We start from the raw sequence: 20016 nt of genomic DNA on the forward strand, positions 1-20016 counted from the left end.
AGCTTGGGCGAGTTGGTTATTCATGATTCATGGAGGCGTTTATTCATGAAGGCGAAACGTCTAGTGAAATTGTTTTTTCCTGTTCTGTGAAGTCGGTGCTTTTATTTTAATTATGTTACCAGTCGGCCTGTGTGACCAGTGCTCATTTGAAGAATCGCCTTTGTCTTTCCTGAACCCTAACAAAAACACCCTCATAACATTTTTTTTTACTGTTCGGCTACGTTGGCATAGCCTATAATCGACATAATTTTTGCGAAAGCCTACTTTTATTTTATAATTATTTGTAACCATTTCTAATTGAAGAAGTGACGTATAATAATTATATTATGATTTCATATCAAAATTCGACAAACCGGGAGATGCGAAATTCGGTGAATCAGCTTTTCAAAAACATATCCGGTGCCCGAAACTTGCTTATATTAAAATGTCTAACATGTGCATGTGTTTTAATACAAAAGATGAGTGCAATGTGGAAACTGAATGGCCTCACAGACAATTGTCAACGAGTTGGAATTTTTGATGAATTACCCTTTGTCGAGTCATCCTACTACCGATTGGCCTCTTCAATCAATTGCCCGTCGACAAATATTGTTGTTGGTTTATTTGCCATCTGCTCTAAGGGGAGAGTGTGGGGCTCGTCAAGCCGACATCTGCCAGCATTTTCATCACGCCTCCAGCGCCTGTACTGACTGACGCCGACGAGTTGGCCTAGAAATAAATACCCACGGACTATACTATAGCCGCTAAATATCTCTACGCGAGCATGATTTGTTTTCAAAGGGGCACCCGCCTGTCGGTGCTTCTTTGAGTTATAGATACGTCACGGTCAAAACGTTCCGCAGCTAATGAGTGAAGGCCGACCAACCTATTTTGTCCAAATGTCCGTGTATGGGAGATGATATTCCACTGCGTCAAAGACAAGACGTGTGCGAGCGTTGCTAAAAATAGAGACCATTATCGATGTTTTAGTATACATGGTTTCATTCTTAGTCAGAGTGCAAACAGAGGTTAGATGTCACGAAAACACATACACAAAGACAAAAAGCACTTTATCACGGCGCATTGTATGAGTTGTTATATTAGTGGGTGGAATCACCCAAACAAAGATAGTGAACGCCATGGCGTTTAGGTGTTGAGCTGTTGGTGATGCTTGATCGGCGCAATGTGTCAGTCGAGCTCCAACTGAGGGTGATATGAGGCGGGGCAGCTCTGTGGTTTTACTTGTTGTTTATTCTGGTGTCTTTCGTTTTTGCGCGAAATATTGCGGATCACAACAGCTAGGCATCTTCGTCCGATGTAGCTCTGTTTTATTGATTGGCGTTTCATCCAATAGTGGACATTTCATTGAACACCGCTTCATTGAACGCCAACTCATCAAGTAGCTTGATCGAATTATGTTTCTGCTATCAAATTATTGCAGATATAATAACTACGCTCGTCATATTTTGTAAATAACGGTAGCCTTTAGCGAAAATTGTGTTGCATAGTTAGTTTCGGCCGTCAGCAAATAGTGAAAAATATCTATCTACCTATCTCTCTTTCTCTCTCTCTCTATATATATATATATATATATACAAAGGCAAAAATGCGTACTGTCAGAGTTACTAATTCGAAGTTTACTACGACGTTTCGAGCGGGGACCACTCTTCATCACCTAATGAAGAACGGTTACCGCTTTGAGACTGTGTTGCGCTTATCCCGCTCTTATTTATTTATTTTTTGTTTCTCTTGTTTCTGGCCTTTTTAGTATAGGCTTCCACCAGCTCGCTTGCGCGTGAACTCTAATTTCAAGTGAAACAAGTTTGTAAATTAGGGCGACACTATATAGGTTTGAAATCCTATACCAAGTTTATTGCCATTTGGTGAGCCACGTACGAATTTTGAAATATACCTTTTCATCCAAATAATCGATTAGTAAATCGAATAGCGATTCGGACGAATTTACTATGACGGCAAGAACGAATTTTCAAATCTCATGGCAATCAGGAAATTTCAGCCATCCTTAGTTTCCGATTGGTCGCGCTCAGTAGCGGCTCCCTCCGCACAGAGTAGCCTCGAGTCAGAATTCGCGGAGTCTCTACTGACCGGCCAAAAAAGTGCGGCGCTTCAACTGCTCCCGCCCAGACGACTTGATGTATTTGTATACGCCCATGACATCGGCCGCAATCGGCGATTGAGGTTCCGTTAGCCGACGCAAGCGTCAGCGGATGTCTCATATTTCCATACTCTCATTTAACTACAGAAACAAAAACAACAAAAAAATCATCCAGTTTATGCTCACTATGTTCACCACTGACAAGATAGTCGGTAGTCGACGAGTTTCCGTGCAAAGCCGATCAAAACGAGGCACCAATCAACTTTTACGGCTGCCATCAGGAAAGATCTGGCTTGTCGCGTTCCCTCAACGTCACTCCGAATATTGTTTGTGCCCCGCGCACCATCCTCTTGTAGCAATATTTTTATTGTCCCCATGTGATTTCTTTTTTATGTTCTTACTGGTGTTTGATCATAATTCGGTCATTGAAATAGTTTTTGCTGCCAACCCTACCATTATTTTGACCCTCTGGCAGCAAAGGAATATTATGCCGGCATTACACACGAAATAAGAATGTAGACACTCCGTCCCATATCTCAAATTACATCACAATGTGTTTACACAACTGTAGTGCAGAGGTACGATGAGCAGGGTCTGAGAAAATATTAGTTTCAGTATTTTCAAAAGAGCGACGAAACAAAATAAAGAAAGGACCGCCAATCGGCAGCGCGTGCAAGCAGAGGCAGTAGTGACAGGAAGCGCGAGGTGTGTCTTTCGTACGGCCGGCATCAACTCACGCACTGTCCAAAGATGTACTCTGTTTTACTCGTAGGATTGCAACGCTGCGGAATGTAGGCGTGTGATTTCAGAAAGCGCGTCCTACCATTTCTACGCGCGAGTGCTCCTGCAACCCAAGCATTGTATACAGTTACGTCCTCGCACCCGTGCCTTGGCCAGCCCCGTACACAACTTATGCAGTATCGAAAAGGCATAGTTCAAAATTGACGGTCCCACTTTTCCATACCGCTTCAAAACCACATCTCGCTCAAATCACTTGGCAGCCGGACAATTTTGGCAGGGGGCCTCAAGTTGGGGATTATCCGGTACATTCTCCTCCCAACAATGAACGTGGGCGCGACGCGCCAGAGGGTGAACACGTGAAAGGAGGGGAGTAAGAGTGGAGAAGGAAACTCAAGGTCGCAAGCGACGGGAAAAAGGGTTTCGAAATTGGCGCGCAGGTTTTGCAGCATTTGCTCATACGGACAGCCAACGCCGCCCTGGTGGTTCAACTAATGTTTTGTTCAAGATGGCCGCCGTGGTACCGCAGCCTTAATCCGGAATTACTGCGTGGGACTGGGCTATCTATTACAACAATAAAACACATCGCAGATGTGTCATTTTCGGATCGGAAATTTGGGATGTGCGGGGTTCGACGCGTAAAGAAACCGCGGGTAATACATGAGTTAGTGGCACGGTGTCACAAACGTAATTTGGGGAGGCTACCAAATAATGGGTAAGTTTTAGCATACTCCATGTCTAAATCGAGTTAATATAATGCCTGCATAACATCTATAAAAAGCACGCCGGCCAATCTTCATACGGCGTGTCAAGCAATGGATCCCGCAAACAATTTATTCCCATAATTATTATTTGGTGCATATGCACCTAACCTTCGCGGCGACAAGGAAAAAACTTCGTTTTTTTTTTTTAATTGGAAGATAGGCTTTCTTTTTTTCTTTCGGAACTTTTTTTAGTTTTGATATCTGCAAAATTTGAGTCGGATTTATTGAGTGGAAGCTATTATATACGCGATGTTACATTGCTTTACGACTGTAATTATAATTTATTTTCAATTAGTATATTCTATATTGTCTATATGGCACAAAAGAGCCACCGCCAGGGCAAGATACAGGCAACAGAAACTGCGCATATCTTTCAAGTTTTCTGTTCCCTTGTATACATGCCTTGCAAGTGACGTCACCGTAGGGAACATCTAGGGAAGGACGGGGCCCCGCACCATACTGGTGGTTGACTTCACACCGCGCGGATGCGCTTACCAAGGCGTAGGATGCTGCTAACGGCCCGGACATGCGCTAACATGCACCATATTTTCAACAAAGGTACCGTGAACTTAGAAAAACGTGCTCAGCTTACGATTATGACGTTTATCCAGTACGTGCGGAATTTTTCGGCATTGGTGCGATTGCGCTACGAGCAGGAAGTTTCGAAATGCCGCCGACGAAGTTTTGACGCAAAGGGATGCCGTGTCGCCAAAAAAAGAAAAAAAAAAAAGCTTAATTGCACGCTTCATAATTTGACCAGCGGCTCTAGGAGTCGCTTGTAGAAAAATTGTTACGATTTTGCGAAATACTGGTAAACAACGCAATGTTACCGTCATAATCTTAACCCTGAGACAGGGATAAATCAAATAACGGACCAGAAACTCTCATTGTCTCAGGGTTTATGTTATTATGTTTCCTAACCGGCTCGCCTGAATACTTTCGTTCCTTTCAAAGGCTATCGTATCGCGGACGGCAGAAACCGATGACCCGGCGGCTCGGCGAGCTTGCACATGGGGGCCGCCGATCGCCGTCGGCCCGGGCTCGCGGCGCGACACTCGCTCGGATTCGGCCGGGAGCGCCGAAGGTGCGCTCGAAGCGTGAAAACGGCGTTATGCAACGAAGGTCAAAGGCTATATACGCCACGAACGAGCAAAAGCCGATGCAAAGGCGTGCGCGAACGTAAACAACGGTAGAAAAGTGCCGTCGTTCGCCGCTATGAAATGCGTCCCGCAAACTCGATAATCCGCGGCCGCATTCATTTCCTGCCGCTCGTACTTTCTCTAACTTGACGGCTACTCTGTCTCGCGGGGCATGCGGACAAAACGATCGGACGATCGTCGGGATACGGGGTAATTGCTACAGCCTAGCGCGGCGCTGTTTACCATTGCTCTCGCTGCGAAGGGCCGTCGAGTCAACCACCAGCATGGTAGATACCGGTGTCCGACGTCATCATGTGACGTAGGTGCAAGGCATGTATAGCTGTCTCAGGAGCTTCAAACACGCAATGAAGTCGATTTCGGTTTGAGATCAAGGAAGCAGGTAGCTATTTTCCTTAAATGGAGTTCCGAAGCGATTCGATAATTTGGTGTCGCTACAACGGCATCGCTAATCCACCGCTCGCTCAAATGAACACCGCCATTCGCTAAAGTGTCGTTCGATGAAACATCAGGGGCAGGGCTTCGTTCCCTAAAACGTCGTTCGATCAAGTAAGTGCCTCCCAGCCTGAGTCCCAAGTCGTACCCAACTCAACGTCAATCACGGCACATGCTAGTGTGTTAATACTTCAAGATTTATAGTTTCTACCATTTTGGCGACGTGCATAGAAAAGAAAACAAGTAGTGAGTTGCACTTTTACCAGTGGTTCCTCGATCGGAATTCATTTCAAACGGAGAATAGGAGTCGTATGTCGTGAAGTGACCGAACTAGGTCAAGCGCAACGTGAGGGACTTTCCGGGCGTTTACCACTGCCATCTCGTATCCAATTTGCTTTTCAGTTGCGTCGCAACGCCTTCCGAAGCCGGGCCGCCAACATGACGGAGTTCGCACCGGCGCTGGACCTCATCCACGAGATGGACGTGGACGACTGCATGCTGAAGCTGTCCTGCGAGGTTGGGGCAGAGCCCGCTCGCTATGGGACTTACGGCAAGCGCGTCGCACTCTTCGTGAGAGAACTGGACTCTCTTGGTGGTAACGGCAGCTCTTTCCAGCGCTACCAGGCCGCCTTCGACGTTGGAAGAAGGACGCAGCTGTCCCTGTGCGGCCGCATCTACCCAAACTGCCAGTACGACCTGGTTATGCTCACGATGATGGTCGAGAAGGCCAACTTCTCGTAGGATTCCTTTCGCAGAGTGTACTGTGTGATTCGGGACAGCGAAATAAAGATATTGCCTTTGATGAAGATCATCGGAGTAGCTTCAGTTTTCTCCAGATGGTTGCACAGCGGTTGCACGAGGTTTTGCGGCAATCGCCTTTTTATTCGGAACATGAATCGTACAGCCTGAACAAGTCACGGCGAATGACTGCTGCTCTCAGGTCGAGAAATTTAGAATTCAGTTATACCAGGGACAGCTGACTGGAAACAAAACCACCGTATGCCACGTGATATGTGAATGCCAGAATTGCATGTTGTTTGATCGTATCGCGGTGACATGGACTTTGAAATTCGGGACCCAAATGGTTGTACGGTCGAGGGAGAGCGCCATATGTTTCCTGCCGAGGTAACACGTGTATTCACCGCATTCGGTGGGAGTTGGTACCACGAGGGTGCCATAGTGTTTGGTGCCCCAGTAGACTTCCGGTAGTGTACTTATTTCTTCTTTAGTAACACGGCGATCAGGTGAGACGATTTTCTTTCAGAGACGTACCTATAAAACGTTTGTAAGAACCTGCGCGCTTTGTAGGACGTAGCACAAATAACGAAAGTATGTGATCAAAAGAAGAAATCTGGAAGCGCGCAGGGGTCCGCCGATAGCGGAGAGTTCGCGACAGAGCAAAGAAATATTACATCAGCTTCCTAACGCCGAATCTAATGCTGAGGAAGTCGCACTTTGGAATCTTGACGATCGGTAGTTGCATCTGCTCTGCAAAAACACCAAAATGGCGGCGTCCACAGCAACGTCGGGGAACACAGTGCCGCCGATACTCTAAGCGCAGCTCATTTTAGTGGCTCTAGTGGTGACCTTGCTGCTGAGCGTGCACCTGCAGCATGCACTTTTTAGCTGAGAATTTGTATTTCTTGGCAAGAACAAGTAGGAATGACCCAGAATGATCACCAGCACGGGACAGTGACGTCATGTGCAAGCCATATTTTGTTTTGAGTGACAGTATGGCGGCAGTCAGACTGCGCGAGCCCGCAGATGCCCGTGTTTCCTTATTTTTAAGTAATACAAATAAGTTTGGTTTATCGTGAAATTTTTAGTATTTGTTTGATAAGAACAAAGTATAAACTAAGCGTATAAACTTTTATTAATAATATAAGTAGACATGAAAACTAGAAAGCTCAAATTTGGCTCAACGGATTTAATGTTTTTGTTCTTCAGACCACGGAAGGAGATCCAAGATGTCGAAGAAAATGAAGTCAGAGTTTTGAACCACAGGCAGCGCGAGCCAGCTAGATCGAAGCTCGACTACCAACGGCAGGAACAACCCCCCCAAGAAACCCAGCCGCTTCATCACCGTTGTTGGTTTGGTCGGCAGCATTCATCTCGGCCAGGGTCACGAAGTCAAAGTGAAGCCTGACGGCCATTATCGGTCCGAAAACAGCTACACCGCCTAGTCCATCTCGCACAGCATGTGCTCGCTCCGTCAGACGCCCATCCAGTGACTGACGGGCACGTCCCTCGAGAACGACCACTGCGGGTGCACATAGATCACCCATGCGACGACTTCTACGAATACATCTGCATCAGTCGGTACTTCAAGCACGAGGAATGACGCAACCTCGCCACTCATCGGGTACCAGGGGGGCTATGTTGCGCTTTTTGGACTCCCAGGAGACTTGGAAGAGGGAAGTGACGTCAACGACTAGAGCAAATGCAGATTGGACGTTGACAGAAGAAAACGAAATCAACACCCAATCTGCGTTTGCTGTGTCGTTGACGTCAATTCCCTCTCCCTAGTCTCCTGGGAGTCCAAAAAGCGCAACATAGCACCCCTGGACACATCTCAGCACGAAGGTAATCATGGGAAAGGTCCCGGCGGCCTGTCTCAGACGGCCTCTACACATACGTCTGCGTTGCTCGGCACCTCACGTACGAGGAAGGCAAGCACCCTCATCGCTCATCGGTTACCCGGCCACATCTCATCACGCTTATTACACTTTATACACTATGCTATTCTGTGCAGAGTGCTCTCCACTGTTCAATTAAAATCCTTGCATGAACCTGAAGCCCGCCCCTCAGTGGCACACATTGCAAATTAGCAGAATCCCTGATTTTGGTTTGAGCAAAGATAGATTTTTCCACAGAGCATGTTCGTTGTGGCCGGTGTAGCGAGAACGACAACCGCCAATGTCGCCGTGCCTCTGGTTACTTATAAGACGTTGGTGCCTGAAAGCGTGACTTCGTGAGCGAAATCTCCAAGCCTTTTGGGGCTGTAAAGTTTATCCAAGTGGAGACTTGTATGGACACGTCTGCCAAGGTTCTGACGACGAGCGCATGAGGCAGTCTTCCACGTTCAAGATGCGTCTTATTGGCATATCCTGTTACAAGCGTCTTAGTGCTGAGTTGTTTTCGGAGAACATCCATGGGGTCCTTCAAGAGAAGGCGGACTAAAGTTCTTAGATAGACGTCGTGCTCCTTGCAAGGATATTCTTTGAAGCGCCGACTACGTCACAGTGTATGTTTTAGGCGTCTTTCAGTTCAGCAGCGGGATGAACTGAACGACGCCATCTTAATCTCGGGAAATGCCTTTGGCCATGCGCGGGGGTTGTCGTTAGTTGTAAAAAGAACTATCAAACAACTTTAGCGCGGCCAAAACACTGCTGCTGCAGTCTCAGTCAAGCGTGTCAGCCAGACGTTACTGGACGCTTTCTTGCGAACGCTTGGCCCTCCCTGGTCAAATGAATCTTCCACCACCGGGTTTGAGATCACAAGACGTCATGGGGCAAGTATCACTGGAAGCGTGAAGCCTATATTGTAATGCAGGCTTTACTGATGCCGCCTAATTTCTTCTTGTATATAGCTTGTTTGGGGTCTATGGTAATCCGTAAGCAATGCTTATCATGAAAGGTCTAAATAAAATGACAAAATCACTTGAACCAGAATATGCAAGTCACCTACAAGCTATAATTTCGCACGGGAGGTGAAATGGTAACACACTCCAAATTGGTATTTGTTTCCTTTGATTTTTTGTTACGAAATAAACTACAACGATATATGGCATATATGAAATCTATGAGCTCGACGTATTTTGCATACGTCACTATTCCCATATGAATCTCCATGAAGGACCACTACCTCGAAAGAATGTTTAAACTGCCCCGGTTATGAAGGCGTGAAATGAACTTACTCTTCTGCATCTGGCTCTCGTGTTTTCTGCATTTCGCCCTCCGATTCTGGAACCAGACCTGAAACAGAAAAATCCGCGCTAAAGTGTCACTTTGCCGGTCGAGAACCCACGACCAACCTTACATGTGCTCATGCACAACTCGACGTTCATACGTGAAAAGAAAGAGGAGAATACTTTAAAGAGAGAACAGAGTTGTTCAGTTACATGCACAAAAATGTCAACCTGTATAAATGATAATGTTCCTCTCAACAAAAAGAAAAAAAAAGACAAAAGAGGATAGAGTAAAGTAAAGCTAAGAGAGAAGAAACAATATAGAAAAGACGCATAGGCAATATTTACATTGAAGTTAAGAATATCTTGGATATACGTGTATTACGAAGATAATTAACCAGCGTTTTCGGGACCTTATATATACGTATGTCTATCCTCAGAAGTTGGCCAGGAGGACTTGAGAATGTGGTGGGTGCTATCGAATTTCTTTATTTTGATTTATAGAACAAGATATAGCACAGGCGGATTAAACTAGCCAATCAGGCTAGTATTGTCCCGCTCAATATTTGTTACTGCGTGGGGCAACACAGTTATGTCTGTCACGAGACCGGTAAACAAAAATACATCTACCTTCCCAGGTAACTTTAGATTAAGACTATTGGGGTTATTGTTACTAAAAACATTAACACTAAACATGCGATGATAAAAATATTTCAGTTTGCATTTCGAGGGCCTTTGTGCCGCTGCTTTATTAGCCTATTAGATATCGTGACACGAACGTGACGACCTACTTTGAGGTTTTGAGGAGGGCTATTATTGACGGTCATATTTACCGTAATCAGTAACTCGGTATAACAAGTTACTGACATTTAAGTATTAGGTATAATTAATGCGATCACTGTGAGACTCGGTCATGAGATGTACATATTTCTACTGTCATAGTAAGTAACTGGAAACAGTGTATTACTAGTGAATGTTGCATCTGTCTGAAACTGTTAATTTCAAACTGTCCATATATTCTTGTATATGGAGTAATCCGCAGTCAGTCATAGAAGCGCGTTGGCACGTGCAGTAAGCCGTGATAAAGGGGAAAGGGGGGGGGGGGGGGGGGGGGGGCTACGCGCTACAGCGAGCCCGATACTAAGCCTTTTTAGTTTGCCCGCGCTCAGAAGGCGATAAACGAACCCTGCATGGGAAATTGCTCTGTCCACGCCCTCCCTTCACGCCCCCCTTTATTACACGCGTAACGGCGATCCCGTTAAATCCCAATTTGGTAATGAATAGACATCACGAGCCCGAAAGAGCGTTGCGCGGAGTTATGCAAATGCGGTCGTAAAAAAAATATAAGGGATAGCCGGTGGCGACCCCTGTCGGCGCTCGCGAGAGGCAGCAGCGCGGCGGAGCCTTAATTGAATTCCGCCATTAAATGTATTATTCGGGAGCAGACGACCTGCGTTGCGGAGAACGGGCTGGCAAGAGAATGGGGACCTCGCGAGAAAGGGGCGTGAGCTTCCAGGCGGCGCCGCCCTTCATTGGCCGCACGGTCGATTCCCCATTCTGCTCCCTACAACGCCCTTTCTCCCCAACGAACCAAGGTGGCGACATCTATCGTCCGCACGGGAAAGCATAGGCGATCTCTTCGCTCCAAAATGAAGGCGTAATCATTGTAGCTCTGAGACAAAATAGAGTTTGATACTCGTATTCATTAAAAAAAACTGTATTCGCGAAGTTGCCTGTATTCGCGGAGTTGCAACAAACTCAATAATGGTGCACTTCACAGGCGTACAAACCGTAACCGGTACGAACACAATATCAGCGTGTTTCAATTGTAACGATGGACTCTTCGTTAAAGGTCGCTCCATGACGCACTTCCACACATGGGCAGTTGTTAGTTAAGTAATCCCCCTGAATACCCGCGTAATAAGCTTATACCCAACATCATCTCGGCAACCTATAAAGGACTGTCTGTGTCTCAACAAAATCCAAGTTGACGTGTGTGCAGTACAGCTTTCGGCGGAATAGCTATATGAAATGACACAAGACTTGATACGCGCTACACAAGATCCCCTCACTGGACAGGAGGCGAACCGTCAAACGCTGTCTATAGCTTATCCCCAGAGTAAATCAGCCGAGGTTAATGCCATTCCGCAGAACCATTCTACCTCGGATTAGAGGAGGGTGCCCCTAATCCACGTGGCTGTCCACCACGGCCCCCTCCGGGATACTGTAACTCTTGACAATGTCACCATGTTGCCAGAAATGCTCAAGTCTCGAAATGAGGGTGGGAACTTTGGTTCCCGCCGACTACCGCGCTTGCATAAATTAACACGTGACTCTGACGTCACGCTGCGGTGGTGGCGCTGCTGTCAGCATGGATGGATGGATGAATCTGGCTGAGCCCTTTGGATCGGGCGGTAGCTTACGCCACCTAGCCATTTTGTTTTACCATTTAAACTTAGAATATTTAAATGTGAATTCTACATTCACTCCGCACTGCAAAGAAAGCACGGCACAGGGGCAAACGCCTCCTGGTGTCGGAAACGTGGACTTGTTCGAAAATGGTGCTTTGACGTGTAAAGGTATACGTTCCAGAAAACTCGGCATCGCACGTTTTGTTGTAATTTATTTGAACCTGCCCAGTTGACAACGGGCTGATTTGTGTTTATTGCAATCCGAATCCAGTGTGCGCGAAGCACCTTGCCTAAATAGAGCGTCATCAAAAGCTTCATATTATACCCAGCTTATTCGTCAAAATTAAAAACGAAATGTTGCAAACACAGTATGAAATCTACTTAAAGAAATATGAGAAACAAATGTTGTGATTTTTTTTATTCTTGATAAAATGCGGCACAAAAAAGTATAATGTTAGATTTATCAAAAATCCAGACTGTAATTATGTTCGTTTTAAGGATTACATTGTTCGAGATGGACACCTCGTGACTAGACTGAGACGATAAAACACGAAAACATTTTGTATTCCTTATGAACGTAGAACAATTGCATGTGGAGATTGTATTGCACACACCGGTGCCTTTGACTATAAAAGTAGTATATAAGGAATTCTGAAGTTTAATTTTATGGTTGACAACCAACGCGAAAATTTCTCAGATAATAGAAACAAGGTTGTAAGTCAGATTATTACTTGTTTATTTTTATTGCGCATTACCTTACAATCCGACGAGTAAATCGGATAGTCAGTTAATTAACGAAACGATCGTACCGACGACGCCACGCGCAAGAGAGCGGTAAATATTGAAACTACGCGCGTGATATGCTTGTGTCACCAGTATCGTCTGCACCGAAGACGATAACTACGTCACCTTTTTTTTTTCTTTGTGATCTTTTCACTCTCTTTCTATCTTTCTATTTCGTTCGGTTTTTCTTTCTCTCTCCCTTTCTTACCAAAGGTCTACATTTCAGCTGAGGCAATTTTGTTTTTAACCGTTGTAATCTGTGCAGAAACGATGGTCTGAAAATTAGGGACAATAGGGAGTTTACTTACATTGTTTTTGCCGTCAAGCAACGCTCACCGGAGCCCGCTAAGTGACCCGAGACTCCGCAGGCAAGCTAGAAGCGCGCATGCGCGGTAATCGCGTCTTTATTGCGGAAAAGGTAGCAGAGGGGAGGAAACGGTCCACGACAACCCCCTAATACTTTCCCTAATTTTCAGAGACAGTGCCGTCCCTAATTTTCAGGGGCAATGTAGTCTCTATAGAAGCGGAAAAAGCCTATATTCTCGTAAAACAGTTCAAAATTGTCGTCAATATATCTCTGTCAGTAAAATAAAAACAAAATGTGATCCTTCTTTTAAGAACACCGACTGCCAGTGGGGACGAGGAGGGGCCTTTTGGTTCGGCATTTGGGGACATGCGGATTTGGCGAGGGTGGACGGCATGCCCCGCGAATGTCCCCCGGCGGGTGGGTCAAGGTTTATCAATTACACGACGACTAAAGCCGCATCACAACCGAGGGAAGAGAGACGGGGAGGGGAGTAAATCTGAGGAGCAGATTAAATCGGCTCGGTGGCTTTCAGACTGATGAAAAACGCTTTCGCTCGCTGCTTGGAATCGGGCTGTGTCGTTTTCTCTTTTAGTTTTTTTTTGTTTTTTTGTTTTTTTTTTTTTGTTTTTTGCGTTGCGTCTTGTCTTTTTTTGGGGGACGTTTCAGCTTTGCCCGCCTGGTCCGGCCGGGGAGTTGAGGTCTGCTTCCGACATTGATCGAGATTTGACGCGTTATCTGGGCCAGATTGAGCACGGGTCGTTCATTCGGAGTCGTTTCTGAACAAAAAAAAAAGTTTTACTGCTGTTATAATTATTCGGCTGTTAGTGCCTGCCTAATACGCCGTTTAGGTTTTTAGACTAAGGTATTCACTGCTGAGGTGCATTTTACTTTATATATATATATATTAACCAGCTTCGGGCTAGTTGCAACTCCAAGTCCCTGCAGACGGCAGGGCGGTAGTTCCAAGATGGCGGAAGAGACCTGAATAGATTTTCCAGGATTTTCCGTGCGCCTGCTCCTTGACGCTGGTCAGCGCGCTAAACTTAGTTTATTTGGCTACAAATACGAAGCGGCCAGGGCAGGAGCATATCATGAATGACGAAGATGTACACGTGCGGTAAAAAAAATGAGCATGTTGGTTTTTAAAAATTTCAAAGCGGAACACCAACAATTCGTATATTTTAATGCACTCGCTTCGTTTCCGTGAAAACTGCGTGATGCACTAACACGCAGACCAGAACCATGCGGTAACAACAGCACCAAGGCCGACACTCCCTGCCACCGTCTCCGCCGCCGTCCCCACTACTCTGGTTCTTCGTTCGCCCGCAAGAGGGCGAGGGGTGAGCTGGAGTTGCGAATAGGTTAGGTCTGATTTGGTTGACTTCTACTATGGTTGGCTATGGTCGCAGGGAGATTGACACGCAGTCAATGTACCACGGAAGGCTGAACGTCGGGTATCAGAAAGAAACGCCGTGCCGTTTTTATCCTCAGTTGCTATAGAGCAGGTCACATTTATTTTTGCTAGGTTAAGATGGAAAATTAAAACATAGAAAACGCTAGGTCTGTTTTAATTAGAGAAGGGCAAGGTACATTGTAGGATATGTTAGAATAGGCTTGGTTGGAGTTGGACGAGGAAGCTTACGTAAGGTAGGATCATATTAGGTTAGAATCCTTGAAAGAGAATGCAACTGCGAACTTTAAAATGGTAGCTGAAGTTTGGCTGACAGATTGAGGCTCTTATCCTCGCAAGGCGTTCAGATCCAAGGCCTTTAAAAAACCAACAAATCAACACGCCATCCCAATACTGCGAATGCACTTGCGGGTGCGCTGGTTCGACAATTTATAAAAACCTCCGGTCTGCAGGCTGCCGGTACGATTACCTTAATGCTTCGCCCGCCAACATAGAATCCCTTAAACCGGTTATTTAGGGGTGTTTTATTTAGGTTAGCGGAGTTCTTTCACCTAATTGATATCTTATGTGATACAAACAGTAATTGCAATGTGTATACAGACTAACCCAATGAGATTTAACGATTCATAGTCAAAACAAAATTGATAGTATTAGTTGCAAGAGGAGTCTTTTTGAATTATAATTGTGTTTTACATTTCGTTAAGAACCCAAGTCTCCTAGCGAAACGTCGGCAGTCACTATCAGGCTTTCAAGCTACTTTTCGAGTTCCTCCCACTAGCCTCGAACTCCTTTGTGTTTTAATGGCTTGCGGTGGTAGGGTACACACAATCTAAGCGTACCGAAACAACACATGTCTAGAATGATCAAAGCTCGTGCACTGGCATTTTGACGTCAGTGTAGTGGATTCAAGAGAAGACACAGATAGGACCCGAGAACTGCGTCAGAGCTCGGATCTGCCTCGTGTCCAATCAATCCGTCGGTAGGACACCCGGGGTCGGGCTCGGTTTCAACTGTTGAGTGGGCGCCGTTCTAGTGTCACGACGTTACGTGGAGTTAGAGGGGGCTGTTCGTGAGCTTCGATTACGGTATGGTGTTTTCCGAGAGCGAAGCCTGCGCCAGCTCACCTGAACCCGGGCCTCGGAGAGTCCGAGCCTCTGGGACAGTTCCTCCCGCATGAAGGCGTCCGGGTAGTGGGTCTCATCGAACAGCCGCTCCAGCTCGTTCAGCTGCTCCAGGGTGAAGTTGGTTCGAGAACGGCGCTGCTTCACTTTACTGCCGCTACTCGTCCCGCCGCTGCGCACCCGCGTGGGGGAAGGAAATGGGGAAAAAATATCGCTCACATCTACGGGTGATCGAAACACATCCCTTAAGCGCCAGACACACACACGACAAAGCGACCGATGGCCATATACCACCAGAAACCGGTCAACCAGAGTGTATACGCGTCGCCGTGACTGGCCAGCACCTGGTCGAATTTGTCGTGCATATGTCTGGTACTTTACTCCTGAGCAGTCCTTTTTTTTTTTAATTGGGTGCATATCAATTTGTCGGTTTGAAATTGTCGTCAAATGACAATATATTTTTGGAAAGCTTTACCTCTGAGTTTTTCTTGTTGTCTTTTTATCCCTAAGTGCCTAGCGCGCAGAGATATAAACAATATCACCTGTTCGATGTGAACTCGCAAATTAGCTGCCCGGGTGTTTGGTTAGCATTTCTTGCCAGATATCGCCTAACGTAACCACTCTACTGATACCGTCGTGCATTTAAAGAGTGCAGATCATTCAATGCCCACGGTGTCCAGAGGATATGAAGCGGACGCCATCCTGGGTCCTCTATGTTTTTATGGTGTGGAATCAACTACTCCAACCAGTTAATGTTGTTTGGTCCTCTTTTTTAACGTTAGCTCACCTGCTGGTGCCACTGGATCCCGAACCCGCCGAGCCCAGCGTCCCTGGGTCTTCCTTGAGCGGACAACTGAGAGAAGTCAAAGACTCCGCCTTGTACTCGAGACCTTCGACCGGTGAGACCAGCGACAGGCCCCGGTGAGGGCGGAGCACTTGGGAGACGGGGCGGGCTCTGGAGAACCAACTGCAAACGAACCAGAAAAGCCAAGCTGGTATTCTTTGACCGATTCTTAATTCAACGCTGCTCCAACCAGCTCCGTTTGGGCGCGTGCTCGTAAAACGATATATTGTGGATTCACACTCCAAACCACACTCACTAATCATTCTAACCAGGGCTCGGTGTTCTGACGTTCCCGTGCGCCCTCGTTTCCTTCTTTCTCACACTTACGACCCGTATAGCTGCGCAAGTTGAGAATTTCGATATGTAACGAGACGAGTATTAAAACATAATCAGTTTCTCTCGTGTGTTTGAATTCGTAAGTAACGAAGCACGACGCTTAAATAATAAGTTGGTAAAAATAGTTATCTGTAATGAGATTCTCTGAATACGAGCGTTGCGTAAGGAAACATAAATAATATCAATATCTTAGTGCCTCTGCGCGGATGGTGCTGATTTTTTTTTTTCACGGTGAGGATTTCAGTATAAACGTACACTATCTAAATCAGGGGGGGGGGGGGGGGGGGGGGGAGGAAGTATTTCTGCAGCACGGGATACAATCCCGGTTTTACAAACGGCTCCCCCAAGTCCCCATGATATGCTTTTGCGACCCCCACGGAGCCGCAAGTTTAAATAATTACAACCCCAAAACCAAATACGCAAAAAAAAAAGAGACGATATAAAAAGCACGAAAGCCCACCGAAACCAAACCGTTCCCGGCGTAACCCCTAAATTGAATCTAGCGTGCCACAAAACCCAATTAAATAACCATAACCTCAGCCCACCTCCGAAAAACGCACCGTCACAAGATAACCCGACTCGACTTCGGCTCGCTTACACACACGCACACGCGCGCGGACACACACACAAACACGAAGCGCACACGGACAAACACACACACACACAACCATCAAAAGCAACAAGCGCTTTCCACCGGCCGAAAAAACAAAAACAGCCAGTCCTCATCAAAGTTTCATATTCGTGGCAATATCATCTTAATCCTGTTAGGGTACCTTAAAACACCAACAACCAAAAAGTATCGCTCCGTTCTCTCTACCCGTCAGTATACGGCTACGTAGAAATATAATAATAATAAAAAAAATCATGAAGGCAAAAGTCGGAAATGCCCATCGGACACGTCGTAAGTCTGGACGGAAAGTACGTGACGGCTGCGGCGGCAGCCTCTCGTGCTCGCCGCGGGAGCCAAGCCGGGGGCCGGGCCCCGTCTCCCGGAGTTCACCTTGTTCGCGAGGCCATTTTGCCGTGGCGCCAAATTGGGTTTTTATAGCCGCCACAGGAGGCGCTCTCCTCCACCCTTTTGTGGACGACGACGCCGCAACGGCGCTTGCTCCCGTAATACGCGGGGAAGACAGGTCTGAGTTACGCCGCGAAATTGGCGCCTCGATTATTGCCCCCCCCCCCCCCCCTTTCCTTCCCGTTGGAAGAAGGTAGTGAGTACTATAGTGGTGGCACTAACGCTTAGTGGGTGCTTCGCGTCGAGCGCGTAAGTTGTGGGGGTATAGCCGAGAGCGACGTGTTCGGGTGCTGAGTGGTTATGGCGTGAGCGTTACGGCGGGTTGGCTGCTTGGTTGTTTAATGGGGTGTTTGTTAGGGTGTTGTTTTACGGAAGACCCGTTGTTTGGGGGGGGGGGGGGGGGGGGGAACAATTCGTTGTGGGTTACGTCAATTTTCTTCTCTTGTGCAAAATAAGTCGCGTGTACTGTTGTCTATGGTTTTTTTTTTATTTTATTTTTTTTGCGATTTTACGTTGGCATTAATCGGTCTGTTCAGAATTCGAACACTCTTGAAAGACTCCGGGGAAACTTAACGATTCTAAAAACAAACTCGGGCGATATAGCAAGCAAGAGCAAACTCGTAGAATTCAGAGGCTTGATTGTTTTCAGTATTATCGTAGGATATCGTGTGGAAAATTAAAATTTTGATTTATTGCATGATGTTTCAATTCGCTCGGAACAAATAATGTGTTATTAAATCGTGCGGTAATAATCGCCAAACAAAAGCAACATCTTAACACACAAACTGTAACGATGTAATTCACGTCACATTTCATACAGAATTAATACTCTAATGGTTATGAACATCTAACTCGTGCATTTACTCGTTTTTTCAGTCATTCATTCGCGTTTTCATTAAAACAAAAACACAGTGTTAGGATTATGGCGGAAATGAACCGAAATGCAAAACATATATGTTGCCGGAAAAACCGTCGAGAACATCTATAGTTTTTTTCTGTGCTACAGAAAACGAAGAGTTGTCGTGACGCCGTGCGATTTTGTATTCGTATCAACCGCGTCTCTGTGTCCTCTACCCAGCAGTCACATCAGCCTAGCGCTAACTATACACTCTCGATGAATGTTTTTTTAGTTGTTAACTTTAAACCGCGATGCACCGCACTCCCATACGGCATAAAATCAAACAGCACTGCTCATCAACATAAGAAACGCAGCTTTTTTGGCAACTGAAGCAATCTACCGCAGTATCATTTTTCCTTTTCTTTCTTTTCAAAGCACTCGCTTTTGTGGTCGGTTTTTGATCGTCAGGTGTACGCCAACGCACTGTTTACAAACGAGCAATCGTTTGCGCATGCCAGGGGAGGGGGGGGGGGGTATTGCGCGTGAGCAGACATTAGATTCGCTTGAGGTGATCCTCCTGCGCATGCGCCATACCTACAACAGCGCCACCTAGCGGCGTGACGTCAGAGCCGCAAGTTCCGATTTACTCAGCATGTCTGCTAGCAGTTTACATCGCATGTTTACCTTGCGAGACAGGGTCACGCGATCACAAAAGCCGCTATAGTATATTACATCATGATAAGTGAACAACTGCGCAAATATAGTTGCACAAAACATAAGAACTAAAACAACGCAAGATAGTGCGTGTAAGAGCTGCACGGAGAGAAGCTCTGCTCAGTGCCCAATGTGTCTAGGCACTATGGGCATTTGGCGGACCATCGCTCTCGGGGGTGTCAATGAAAAAAAAAAAGAAAAGAGACGGCACCGACGGGTGCTCCTCCCTCTCCGTGACGTCAGCAAGCTCGTGCTCTCGCGGAGGCTAGCGCAGCGACGCCGTTTCTCTCCGGGAATACGAGGACAAGACCAGACTATATACGCATACTCATCTTTCTGACATCATATTGAGGGGGTTGTGCTTGCCGACCAAATAAACATGCGCAAATGTCTCGTTGTAAAAAAAAAAAAAAAGTTTTTGCGTTTGCGCGGGGCCGACAGCTTTTTGTGGGCAGACGCAAACTTTTTTCATAAACGACAAGTTGATTTTTAAGCCTCAGTCCCACTGTGCGGACACGCACCAATCATGTTCGAAGCATGTTTGCTTCCCATATGTGAACATGTGTGAACATGTCTAAAGAGTGCTTTTTGTAAGACCAATGTAACAGGACCGTCGCACAAGGAAGGACAAGGCTCCAGGTATTTTGTATAATGCACGCATCATACAAAAAAGACACTCTGCAAAAACGAGTCACCGCAATATTCGTGGTTAGAATGCCGCGTGTCAATCCTTGCCCTCATTTCCACTCGGCATTCGAAGCACGGATCTCGCGGCGACTCGCGTTCGAATCTGCATGCAGACTGTCTTTTGTGTGGCGTATAAAGCACGGGTCACACTGCTCCTACATCATAAAAAAGACGGTTTGCGAACACGAGTCACCGCAATATCCGTGGTTAGAATGATACGTGTTAAGTTCCTCTTTGAAGTGGGTGACATGCGGCACTCGAAGCAAACATCTCGTGGTGACTCGCGTTCAAAAACCCGCATTCAGACTGTCTTTTGTATGAGGCGTAAGAAGTGTGATCCTGGATTTAAACCGGCGTCACACTGCTCATACCATGATACAAAAGACAATCTGCAAAAATGTGCCACCGAAATATCCGTAGTTCGAATGCCGCGTGCCCAAGTTTCCTGCTTGA

General features: G+C 46.3%; 1 protein-coding gene across 1 annotated transcript in view; it reads right to left on the minus strand.

Annotated features, from left to right (window-relative positions):
• The window catches only part of LOC115310200 (short stature homeobox protein 2), a 72463-nt gene that overhangs the window by 8527 nt on the left and 43920 nt on the right, over positions 1 to 20016 (minus strand). The window contains exons 2-3 of the mRNA XM_042294309.1: positions 15133 to 15301; positions 9106 to 9163 (exon numbers count right to left, since the gene is read on the minus strand). Of these exons, the coding sequence (XP_042150243.1) occupies positions 9106 to 9163; positions 15133 to 15301 (227 nt within the window). The remainder of the gene's footprint in view (positions 1 to 9105; positions 9164 to 15132; positions 15302 to 20016) is intronic.

Source organism: Ixodes scapularis, unplaced genomic scaffold (genome assembly GCF_016920785.2).
Source record: "Ixodes scapularis isolate PalLabHiFi unplaced genomic scaffold, ASM1692078v2 PGA_scaffold5__190_contigs__length_132052651, whole genome shotgun sequence".
NCBI lineage: Eukaryota > Metazoa > Arthropoda > Arachnida > Ixodida > Ixodidae > Ixodes > Ixodes scapularis.